The following is a 13,192-nucleotide window of genomic DNA, read 5'->3' on the forward strand; positions in this document are numbered from 1 at the left end:
CTCTCTCTCTCTCTCTCTCCCTCTCCCTCTCCTCCTCCCTCCCTCCCTCCCTCCCTCTCTCTCGCTCTCCCCTCGCTCTCTCTCTCTCTCTCTCTCTCTCTCTCCTCTCTCTCTCTCTCTCCTCTCTCTCTCTCTCTCTCTCTCTCCCTCTCTCTCTCTCTCTCGCTCTCTCTCTCTCTCTCTCTCCTCTCTCTCTCTCCCTCCCTCTCTCTCGCTCTCTCTCGCTCTCTCTCTCCTCTCTCTCTCTCTCTCTCTCTCGCTCGCTCTCTCTCGCTCGCTCTCTCTCGCTCTCTCTCGCCGCGCTCTCTCGCGCGCGCTCTTTCTCATAACTACTTATGTGCCACCTTGTGGAATTCTCTCTTTTTCTTTGTAGAACTCCATTCAATTATGAATATCCTGAATCCACACCATCTGGCACAGACATAGAGGTAAAATTAAGGTTAAACGGATGTATATATATTTTTAAACATGAACTGTAATGTAATGCCTGCATGAAACGCATGCTGACTGTACGGAAACATGACTTGCAGTAAAATTGGAGACGTTTAGAAAGATTAGTTACACCATATTAGTTAGTGGAACCTTCTGACCTCATGCTGTCGATACCGTGAAAAGGCAATGGGCTTGATTCACAAAGCCGTGCTAACTGTTTAGCACGGGCGTGCTAAACAGTTAGCACATGAAGTGCAGTTCGCAGACTTTTGTGCATGCAAAAGTCTGTGATCGTGCGAATCGCGGCACTTTGCGCGCGCGCAAAAGTCCGCGAACGTGCTAACTGTTTAGCACGCCCGTGCTAAACAGTTAGCACGGCTTTGTGAGTCAAGCCCAATCTGTCTACTGCTGGCAATCTATCTCCCAATGATTGTTTTTCCAGCTAGTCAAATCGGTTGGAACCCATTTGAAGATCAGGTCATCCAGAACTGGTTTGTTTTTTGCTGGATGTACAGTATATTATGTCTAGCCAGTGGTTTGTTGTATCACTTAGGAACTGAATTGGCAAGACAAATGCTTGAGTCCCACAACTGAACACTTATTATGGTATTCTGATGGATCAAGTTTTGTCATCTGTCTGTCGTCCAAAGTGTTCATAGGAACTGTCTAACTCCTAGAGTGGGAAGAAACAGATGAACCATTGCAGTAAATATGTACTGCAAGATGCTTAGGAGATGTAAGATGTTGAATGATTCCACCTCCCTAGATTAGACCTATAATTATATTTGAATTGTCTAACCCAATAGCTGTATAGTGGTTGACTTGGCATGCATTAAACACAATACCATTTGTATGTTTTTCTGTTTTAGCTGATGCAGGTGGACTCAATCAAAAGTCCAGGATCTTCAACCAAAAGGTATTGATCCCTATGTTAACGTAAAGATTAAAACGAAAGTCAAAATTTCCCGTCTTCTCCGGTCCATTATTAGCTAGAAGTTCTCCAAATAATCTGCATATTCACTCGCTAAGCTGACATCATGACTCTGTTTTACAATATTTAGAAATTATTTAATCAGTTTGCCCATTGTAAAATCTTTTCTGTCCCTGATTTAAGCCTTGTACACATGCCAGACTTAAAGTGGTATTAAACCAATAATGTTATAATAATAATATTCAATACAAATGTGTTTTCCTTTTTTTGTATCCCATACAGTTATCCTATTTGCTTTTGTGCATAAGTATTATTCCTTTAGAAATTACAAGTTCCCAAAGTACAGTTGTATTTGCTCTGAAAGCTGCCATTGCATTTTATTAACTGGTGTGTTTATCTTGTAATATACCCTGTAATGATTTCTGAGCAGTGTATCAGTTCAGGACACATTAGAAGAAGTTGATGCACAGTCAGGGAATGTTTCCATTCCTCTCAGCTACAATTAAGTAGATGGGGATCTCCCTGCAGGGAGAATTCTATTGAAAAGTCCTGTGTTTTAACCCTTTGAATGCTGTTCTGCTAAAAAAAATAATGTGGTAGTATATTATATGCTGTAAATAATCTTTTAGAGCAAAGAGGAAATGCTGGGTTTTATACCACTTTAACTACTTAAAGGGGAACTGAAGTAAGAGGTATACGGAGGCTGCCATATTTATTTCCTTTTAAGCAATACCAGTTGCCTGGCAGCCCTGCTGGTCTATTTCTCTGCAGTAGTATCTGAATGACACCAGAAACAAGCATGCAGCTAGTCTTGTCCGATCTGACAATGTCAGAAACACCTGATCTGCTGCATGCTTGTTCAGGGGCTATGGCTAATAGTATTAGAGGCAGAGGATCAGCAGGGCTGCCAGGCAACTGGTATTGATTAAAAGGAAATAAATATGGCAGCCTCCGTATACCTCTCACTTCAGTTCCCCTTTAAGGACCACAGGCTTAAACCCCATAACCCCCTTAAAGACCAGGCCATTTTTCACAAAATAGGCCACTACAGCTTTAAGGCCCCACTGCTGGGCCGTACAGCTCAGCACACACAAGTGATTCCCCCCCCCCCCTTTCTGCGTCCGTTAGTGGACTGTGATGGCTCCCAGGATAGCTTTTTTTTTTTTTTTTTACAAATATTTACAGTATCATTTTTTTAATAAACCTTTTTTTTTTATTTAAATGAACCACCCTCCCTCCCCTAGCCAGCCTATGACAGCGATCGGCTGTCATAGGCTTCAGCCAATGAGAGCTGATTGCTCTCCTGCGTCCCAGGGGGACAGCCTGTCCACAGTACAGCACTGCCGTAGATTGCAGCGCTGTACAGACTAAATAGATGCCGGTTTTGCCATCTAACAGTCTCCTAGCGGCGATGGCCAATGGGAGACAGATGGCGGAGCTCCGTCATCCAAGCGGAGATGCATGCGCATCAGCGCGCGCAATCTTCTACAATTTCCCGCCCCTGGACTTTACGCCGATCAGCGGCAGGCGGTCCTGGGGCTGGCGCTGCGTCCACGCCTATCGGCATGAGATAAGTACACTGAGGTGGCCGATAACAACTGCCACAGCAAATTGTCAGGCATGTATACAGCGACCGCCGCTTCACAAGAGATCCGTCCAGCAGATCAACTTGGACAAGCGACAGGCGACTTCTTTGTGCATGCCAGTCCCCCACCTGCCGCGTGATGTCACCCACCCGCCACTCATTTGTCCCTCTGCCCTTCGCATAGCAACAGAATGGGTTGTCAGCTACACAGCTGTGTACAACAAGTGTCTGTACAGGCTGGTCCAGTGATGCCGTCCAAGGGGATCGGGTCCCAATCCCCGATTGTCAACATGAGTCAAAGTTGTGTATGCACCTTTATGTTCTGAAATTTATCATAGTTCTAAATCCAGTACAAAAACATAACTAGTCTCCCAGAATACTCTGGAGCACTGAGGGTTAACACTGTTTTACTTTGCAGGGAGCTTATCAGATAGCTGCTCCAGTCTTTTAACCTCCCTGGCGGTTTATTTTTTCTGCAAAAATTGCAGAAATCCAATTTTTTTTTACATTTTTTTTTTAATGTTTCATGTAAAGCTACCAGAGTGGTAGCTACATGAAACTCCACTAGAGGGCGCATGTGTCCCTCTAGTTCGATCGTCGCCGGCAACAATAGCAAACAGGGGAACGCGTATATAATGCGCTCCCCTGTCTGGCTTCTCCTGTCGCCATGGCGACGATCGGAATGATGTCATGGACGTCAGCCGACGTCCTGACGTCAGACGCCTCCCATCCAGCCCATAGTGCTGCCCGGAACTCATTAGTCCGGACAGCGCAGGGCTCTGACGGGGGGGGGCCTTCTTCTGCCGCTGCGTGCGGGCGATTGCCGCAGAGCGGCGGCGATCAAGCTGTATGCGCGGCTAGCAAAGTGCTAGCTGCGCATACAGCATTTTAAATGGTGAAAATTGACCCACCAGGGGCTGAGATCTCCTCCTGCGCGGCATAGCCCGAGCTCAGCTCAGGCTTACCGCCAGGGAGGTTAAAGAGGAACTCCAGTGAAAATAATGCAAAAAAATGTGCTTCATTTTTACAATAATTATGTATAAATGATTTAGTCAGTGTTTGCCCATTGTAAAATCTTTTAAACCCCTGATTTACATTCTGACATTTATCACATTTTTACTGCTGACAGGTGATGTAGCTGCTGCTTGCTGTTTTGACAGCTGGAAACAGCTGTAAACAGCTATTTCCCACAATGCAACAAGGTTCACAGACAGGAAACTGCCAGGAGTACCATGGTCCTCCAGAGTTTCTTGTGGGAGGAGTTTCACCACAATATCATCCATACAGAGCCCTCTGATGATCCGTTTGTGAAAAGGAATTGATTTATCATGTAAAAGGAGGGTATTGGCTACTGATTCCGATGAAGTTCAATTCTTGGTCACGGTTTCTCTAAGCTGATGGAACTGAACAGTTTATTACTTGAACACTATAGTTGTTCTGTGTTTATTCAATCTTATCAACTACATTTTTTTCCTGCAAAATTAAGTACCTGACAAGCTCTGCATCACCAAAAACAACAAATTAACTTGTGTACTATTTCTATGTAATAAGAGTTCCTAGCAATACTGTTCCATGAGCTGGGGGAACTTTTTTCCACAAGTAATGTCATCTGTGTAAAAAATGACTACTGTATGAAAATACTTTTATCATGGCAGTAATGTAACATTTTAAAAATCTAGTGTTTTTTGCATTGCCGAACACCAGAGCCCAAATGTAAGTACCCCTTGTTTATGACCATTAGATTTTGCAATGTTTAAAATGTGAGAGAGACAAGTAAACCATTTACATGGAGTTTTGTTTGTAATCTGCTCCAGACACCATTTGTATTTTAAATCTTTCTCGTTTTTTGTGTTTAGAGGGAAGCCTGCTTGTCCACCTAGACGACCAGTAACAAGAGCGTCTCTCTCAGAAACAAAAAAGGTTTGCTTTAATGTAATTATGATATCAGCTGTTCAGCTTGCACATGTGATTTTTACTGTAGTAACATTATATTAAAAGCTTGCATAAGAAATATGCACATATGAGAATTAAAAGCTATCAGGATGTCAACTTTTGAGAGAACAGCTCCTCCTTCACTTATGTTTCAGACTCTTTTAAAGAGGTATCACCCTCCGGGCTTCAGTCTGCTTCTTATATACAAAAAACAGAGGGCGCTGCCTGAACACTTGAGTATGTAAAGTTACTGTATACTTTTGTCCCCAGCTGCAACCTACTCGGATGGGGTTGACCCCCGTTCCCCACCAAACACAAAAAGGATAGGTATTGAAATATCTTGAGGTGCGCTGGACAAATACATTTCCACTATAGGAGGTTAAAAGATTTTGCTGTAGTTTATTTTCGTATATCAATATATATTGATATACGAAAATAAACTACAGCAAAATCTTTTAACCTCCTATAGTGGAAATTTATTTGTCCAGCACACCTCTCAAGATATTTCAGTCTGCTTCTTGCCTGAGCTGGACACATCCCCAGTTTGCTGAAATAACACCTTGTGCTCATTCTTTATATGATGGATGCCCAGTGGCGTAGCAATAGAGGGTGCAGAGGTTGTGACCGCATCAGGGCCCTTGGGACAGAGGGGTCTAGTAGGACCATCCCTCAACTACAGTATTTGTTAATTGGTCCTGTGCTGGTAATAACCACTTCTATAGAGGCTTTGAATAGTAGTACACATTAACAAACTGTCCCCCAACCTCTGCTTCCACTTCTAATACTGTGGTTGTCCCTGGCAGGTTTTGGTGCAGCATATCAATTCTTATGTATAAAGTGCTTGGGAGGGCCTAATGTAAAACTTGCACTGGGGCCCATAGGTTGTTAGTTAGACCACTGAGGAGGCCCATAGACCTACTGTTTTTTTAAATGTGGGAGCAGTGTTTATTCAAGCTACAAAGGGCAGATTTGTTCTGTGAGATATCAGAATCAGAATCATTTATTTCGCCAAGCATGAGGGGACATGCCCGGAATTGTTTTTGGCACAGTACAATACAATGGCCTGAGCTGGACATGTAAAAATATGGGGACCTTGAAAGATTAACAAATGGGTTCTCTGTGTAAAAGAGCTTGGGAAGCCACAACTACCTTGATGTGTGCTGCTGCAGCGGTTTATACAGAATTCTGGGTTTCTAGGTGTCACAAATACAGCTTCACTCAGAATATAATACCATTGGGGATGAAATGTATTGTCCCACTAGCCTTTACTGTCCACATGGTGGGTAGATGCCCCCACAGGGGGGCGTAGAATAGCTATCTCCCTACTCATACAAAAAAAGCCTTATTTAGAACAATGTTTGTTTTATTTATCCAAAGGTTATGCAAAAGAGGTGCACTCACGTGCGCAGGCATTTCCCAATTAAAACAGCCAGAGAAAGTACATCCTAATAACCTGTGCTTCACACATTACTACAGTGGGTTCTTCATCAAACAACATATTCACTGCAAATAAATAACTTTTTTTTTTTTCTTAATGTAAGATTTTTTTGTTGTTGTTGTTTGTCTCAGCTGAATGACAATCTTAACGTAAACATGAAGCGAGCCAGGAAAAAAAGTTAGATACTTTTACCAATTTAGAAGGGAGGCTGTGCATCCCATAGACCCCCTGGAACCTTTTTGTCTGAGAGCCATAAATGCCACATATATTAAAATGTAATTCCGTGAGAGCCATACAATATGTTTCAAACTGGTACAGTAGGGCTCACGTTCCTGTTGCCATGGTGATGTGTATACAGTTGATCCACCGGGCAACGGAAGTGTCAGACACGTCTTCAGCTTTTCTTGGATTTTAGCAACATCCCCAATTTCCCCGAGAGCCAGACAGGAGAAATAACGAATAACAGCTTGTACAATTAGCAAGCTGACTTGGGGGTTGGTTCACTTTGTAGGTCAAGAGCCTCACACTTTGGCTCAATAGGCTGCCTATCAAGTGATAGGCAGCCTATTGGGCCAATCAAAGTGCGGGGATCTCGTTCTACTAAGTCACTGGACCTGACAGGGTCCAGAGTAGGACAATTAGAGTGGCCGTTAGTTTTGGGGGGAGCACAAGTAAGTTAGTAGTGCATGCTACAGCAGTGGTGAGCACTAGTTTGAAAATTATACTTGCGCTGCCACACTAAGCTGTGCTGCTTGAGCAGTGGAGCTTAGTGAATCAACCCCTACTGATTTGTCTGTGAGCCAGATGTAGCCAAGAAAGAGCCACATCTGGCTCCCGAGCCATAGGTTCCCTAACCCTGCCATAGACCCTTCCTGGTCCTTTCTCTGCCCTCATTTCACCACTAAAATCTGAGTTAATTTGAAACTTCTGTAGGAAAATTACAGAATTTCTGTAACTTACAGGTTTTGATGTTTTCTTAACTTTTACTTTGCTTAGCCTTTTCACACCTTGTAAGTAGATACAAAATTATCCATTATGATCGCAGTCTGCTGATCTGGTCTATATATTGGAAGTACAAATGGTAAAGGCTACTGCAAATTCTGTTTGTATACAAATAAATGACCCAGTTGGGTGTGGGAATCGAATTCTGAATGGCTATGCTAAAGTACTATAACTAACTACAAGAGCCACTCCAAATTTGTGAAAAGAGACAGGACTTCCATGATGACCTTTGAGGGAGAATGACCAGCTCAGTAAACTTCAGCTCCAGATTATCTTCAATTTACAACTCCAGTCATATTGTCTCCTTGTGTCACCTCTGTTGCCCCTGTCGCCTGTGTTGCACCTGTGGCTCTTTTGTTCTTCCTCTGTCCTCTTCTTTCACCTTTTGTGTTCCCTAAGCAACGATCTTCTAGCATACAGAGTACTTCTCGCAGAGGAAGCGGCAGCGGTTATCTCACCCGTCGCTGGTGCTTTCATGATAAGCAATCTTTTCTCCCTCGCTACTTCCCTCTAGTGCCGGTTTTGCATAATGACACAATCAGTAAAAGCCGGGAACTATGGGGGAGTAGCGAAGAAGAGAGGAGAATGCTCATAATGGAGACGCCTGGGAGCAGGTGACATAATTGCTTCCACTGTGAGAAGTACTCCATGTGCTAAAAGAACAGGGCTCATTCATATCGGTGGGTCGTTTGTATGTCAGATGTTCATAATGTTGGGGACTCCCTGTAGATGGTTCTGTTGGACCTATCTGGAGTAGGTGCATCCCTTTAAAATGTGCTACTTTGTGGAAACTTTTCTTATTGTAATTTATCTTGTACAGCCTGTGAGCCACAGAGCCTTGTGCTCTTCTGAGAGTGGAGTTGACAGTGGAAAGAGCTGGGTCCTGGAGTCTAAGAAACCTACACCCATGTCTGCAGATTATAGTCGTAAGAAATCAAAACCCAGAAGTAGACTAAGAGGTACTGTACATTTTTTTTTTTTTAAATACATTTTTATAATAAATCTTATCTAGTTTCCCCTTGTAGTACTTTTTTTTTTTTTTTGCTTCGGCGTGAGCACATTTTTTACATGAGTGTGTGTAAAATAGATTGTGGCACTGAAGGTCATCAATGCCACTGCACTGCTGGCCCATAGTCCGTGTCTTGATTAGATACTGTTGTGCTCTTGGAATCTCCTACGGCTACTCACAGGTACTAGCACGGTAATGTGCCGCACTACTGCAGCCTCCACTTAATACAAAGTTCTACTGTATGACATTTTTAGCAGGTGTTACAGCTTTTGTTTGCAGACTTCATTTGAAGTTTCATGGTGGGTAGGATTTCCTGTATCCTCTTAATAAAATGTAGCCATCTTAACTTGATTTGTATTCTGCTATTCAATGATGACCCTACACTAGTGTTCACAGTCCCAAAGTCAGACTTGCACTGCTCAGTTCATCTGAGCAAGGGCTGCAGGAACAGCCTTGTGTCTTTAGATCTGGAGCAATGGCTGACTCTCCTGATAGTTTGCAGGAGACCAGCCTGCCCACCACATGACCTGCTGCTGGAACTTGGAAGTGCATTTGAAAGTGGATTTTCACAGATGCGGGATGCCATGAGCCAGTGAGCTCAGACTGCAACACACTAGCAAGTCACAAGTTCACTTTGACAAATTGGTAGGTCACTTAATTTTCCTATGTTGTGGTGGGGCACATCCTTCTGACCATGTAGCCAGCTGGTGGTCCTAACTCCCAGGTTTCAGTGGAGTCTGTTTTCTCTTTCCCTCTGAAAGGCCTGGTTCACACTGCAAGAGATGTTTAGCATTCGTGATTTGAAAAGCTCTTGCTAATGCAATGCTATGGGTGACTTTTATAAAATGACATTGCTCAAGTGAGAACAAATTCATAGCATTACATTCGAAGGAGCTTTTAAAATGACAAGCACTTAGAAAAAGCTCTTGCAATGTGAACAAGCCGTTCTCGCGTGGTCCACTCCGTAGGAGCCTCAGCCCTGCACAGAGCACATCGCCAATGTGTTTCCTGGCGGCATGGCTTTTCGCTTCTATGGAGGGGACCACAGGAGACCGGAGCTGCGGAGAGGGACACATAGGCATCCAGGGGCGGGAGAAAGCCCCAGGTAAGTAAATCTGATTTTTATTTATTTTTTAACTTTCTCTGATGTTTCCTTTAAAGGATACCAAATGAATATCAGAAACGGGGGGTTGGGGGGGAACAGGCATGTACGGTGAGCTGTCCTGATGCTCACCACTCCCTCCAATCGTCCTAAATGCCCTCCGACACCCTCTTCCTGGCCGGGTCAGGCATCACTACGCCTGTCCTGGGCCAGATGTGCGTGTCCTACAGCGCGTGATCATGGCCGGGAGCACTTTTCGTATGACGTCCTAGTAAGCAGCATCCCCAGTTTGGGGATGGAAGCGCCTTAGTTCTACTTTTTTGTGCCCCTATTTTGTATGCCTTGTCTTGCCAGATTGAAAAGATGCCGAAGGCTGACAAGGAGAAAAACCATGATACACAGGCAACTAATTCAAAAACCTGAACCTATAGATCAGGGGTCCACAAAAGTTTTTGGTCGATGGCCGGGTCAACATACTTCAGACTACTGGGGGGCCGGAGTATAGTTGAAATGATGATGAAGTCTTTGTGGGCCAGACAGCAAAGCATATCCAGGTGACAACCTGCAGTCCAATTGGACAACAGTGTCCTGATGTGGAATTTGATTGGAAACAAGCGAAGTACTGCTTTCTGGCTTCATTCAATATGCAGACCACCAATAATTAAAGATGTAGTTGACCGCATCTATAATACATTTTGTGTGTGGGGGGGGCCGCCTCAGGGGCCACATTCAGCCCGTGGGCCCTAGTTTGAGGACCACTGGTCTAGATCATCTTTTATAAGAGGTACTATGTATTTACTGGGACTCCCACTTCTTCACTATAAAATAATGGTTTAATTGTGCAGGAAATAGAAAATCAGGGAGGTGTCTCCTACACTTTTTAGATTGAATAAGATCAAAATTAACCTCTACATTTCAAGCTTCTGAAGTTTTTTGCAGTGGCAAATCTGCAGTCACCTCCCCTTTCCTCTGTACCTGCTAAGCAAACAGACCATAAATGCAGAGCATTCTGATTTCCTTAAATAAGGAGATCTATGCTATACCATTGGGACTTAGGCCCGGTTTACACAGGCAATAAAAAAAACGCGCTGGTTGTGGATCGTAACTGATGCAAATGGATCCAATGTTAACCTATGAATCCTTTTCACATTGGTCCGTTCAAACAGATGCGGTTCGTTCAGTGGGAACATACAGAACGGAAGTTTGGTGCTGCAGCAATTTTTCCGGACAGCAGAGCCCAGCGGAGCGGAAACAATCTCTGAAGCACTGCATAGGAGGCAATGAGAAACAGACCCTGTTAAATACACTGGCTAAAAAATTGTCTTCATGATCGTTGGCGTCAGGGCAATAGGCCTGTAGTTGTTATAGCTTCGTGATTTTTAATTAAAGCCGGAAGGAACTTAACCCAGCATCAAGGATTTCAAAAAAATGGAGGGGGTGACAGGTGCCAGCTGGCTTGTACAAGTTCTTAGGCAGATTGAGGATATACTGTCCAGGCCTGAGGCTTTCCTTCGATCTAGCTCCCGGAGGTGCCATAGTACATAAGCCTCCAGTGCTGCTACCGACAACTTCTTTTTACTGATAGGAGTTGATTGCTTTGGAACACTGGGAAATTTTTGTGTATGGCCAGCTTTACTGTATGCTGTGGTACTGGGTATGCAGGAGACCTTGGAATATTTTTTATTATTAAAAGAATTGTGAAATAAGGACTGAGCCATACTGTAGAGCGCTATTCAAGCCATCAGTGCATAGTTTGTTTTTTAAAAATACACTCCCATTGACTTGTCGTGATACCAATTTTTTTAATTCTTATTATGATCACGGCAATTGTGTGTTTTTAAAATGCAGCACTGACTGATTGAAAGGCACTCAGTGTGGCTTAACCCTAAGGCTGCTTTCACAGTGGGACGTTACAGGCGCACGTTAGTGCAGCCTGTAACGCACCCCACCGCACAGCAATGAAAAATCAATGGGCTGTTCACAGTGCCCACGTTGCGTTACACACGAACGCTGCACGTTCGTTTGATTTGCAGCATACTGTGCATTCTAGCGGCTTAAGCCGCGTTAGACTGTTTGCACATGCTCAGTATGGGTGTTTTTATTTTTTTTATTTTGTGGGCGGGGAGAGGCCGCTACGTAGCCAGGCACATGGCTACTTTATATTCACTGCACTTGCAGTGTTTATTTCCAGGAGTGGCCGCTGATTGACTGGCGGAACCATGTGATGCAGAGAGCTCCGCTCACGTCTCTGCAGCGCATCCGACAGAGCAGGCGCACCAAGAGCTGCTTTTAACGCGGCTCTTGGTAGCGTCCTGCTCCAACACCACAAGGCATTGCGTTAGGGGCACGATATGCGCCCTATAACGTCCCCTAAACGCAACGTCCTGGTGGGAAAGTAGCCTAAACCAGCACTTTGTTTGTGTTTATAGATTGCTAATTTGCATCTGAGAACTTCGCTTTGAATTGGGTCAGTCCAAGTCAACAGGAAGTATATTTGAATGGTCTAGTTCCTAATTGCATACGATTTGCATTGTGTTTGCATGCGAGCCAGAAAAAATAGCATTTCAATGACCCTCTGTAGTAATATTGTCACCTACCAAAACCTAATACATTACTCCTGAATTTCACTGTAGACTTGCTTTTAAATTTATTACAGTGCTGCCACTATCTTCTGAAAGCAGTGATGAAAATGTTAACCATAACAAGGTATGTTTAACTTGTTGTTTTTGTTTTTCATTTTTACCCTTGCATCTTTTTTTCTGCAAGTGGCATGTTCTAGGGAACAATAAAGTTGACCAAATGTAACCGCTGTTGACGTTCATCAGACTACAAGTTGCACTTGCTAGCTTTCACTTTAGCAAAGATACATGTAAAAAAATAAGTTGGCTGTTTTTTATCTTCAGTGTTGTAGAAGCAGTAGAGTGTTGTACAGCGTTGGCCATCACGATTCAAAACTTATTGCTTTTATCTTCCTTGTCCAAAAACCGTCCACTTTTTCTAACCCTAACACACAAACACTCAATGACTAAGTTTGTGAGCATTGGCATCAATAATTTGTATATTCCGATAGACATTAAACAAATCAGATTGGCGGTTTGTAACTCAGCCCCTCTCCAGCATTTGAACCCCAGTCACCCAATGACCAACTGTAGCAGGTTTGAGGCATCTGCTACTAACAGTGTAAAAATGGCAGCAATTTTAATTTTCTCCTTGAAAATCAACAGGTGAATTTTGATTGGCTATTATAGGCTCCACCCACTTTCCTGAATATTAATCTCGGTCACCCAGTGACCATCTGGACAAAGTTTGAGAACCCTGCCTTTAACAGTGTAAGAAGGCCTGCAGTTTATATTTTCCCAGTGAAATTTAGCTGTTTGCTACCCCCTTTTCTGAATTTGAACTCCAGTGACCCAATGACCAACTGTACCAGGTTTGAGGCTTGTGCCATTAATAGAGCAAGAATGGCAGCAATTTTAATATTCCCCTTGAAAATCAACAGGTGAATATTAATTCTTTTTTAGGCTTCACCCACTTTTCTGACTATTAATCTACTAATCTACTATTGATCACCCAGTAACCAACTGTACAAAGTTTGAGAACCCTGCCTATACCAGTGATGAAGCGCTGTAGTTTATATTTTCCCAGTGAAATTTGTTTATGAATCTGCTCACTTTTTTAACCTGGACACAGTCACTCAATGAGCAAGTTTGTGAGCTTTCGGGACTTTGGAATCAATAAAAACAAATCTGATTGGATGTTTG

At 43.4% G+C, this 13,192-nt stretch overlaps 1 protein-coding gene across 1 annotated transcript; it reads left to right on the forward strand.

Annotated features, from left to right (window-relative positions):
- Window positions 1-373: 373 nt before the first annotated feature.
- On the forward strand, window positions 374-12,137 carry LOC137543935 (synaptonemal complex protein 2-like; the record flags this gene model as incomplete). Its single annotated transcript, XM_068265000.1, has 5 exons — window positions 374-428; window positions 1,302-1,348; window positions 4,805-4,868; window positions 8,141-8,279; window positions 12,088-12,137. Coding segments are annotated over 5 exons (355 nt in total), but the record flags the coding sequence as incomplete, so codon positions are not given.
- Window positions 12,138-13,192: the final 1,055 nt, after the last annotated feature.

Source organism: Hyperolius riggenbachi, unplaced genomic scaffold (genome assembly GCF_040937935.1).
Source record: "Hyperolius riggenbachi isolate aHypRig1 unplaced genomic scaffold, aHypRig1.pri scaffold_544, whole genome shotgun sequence".
NCBI lineage: Eukaryota > Metazoa > Chordata > Amphibia > Anura > Hyperoliidae > Hyperolius > Hyperolius riggenbachi.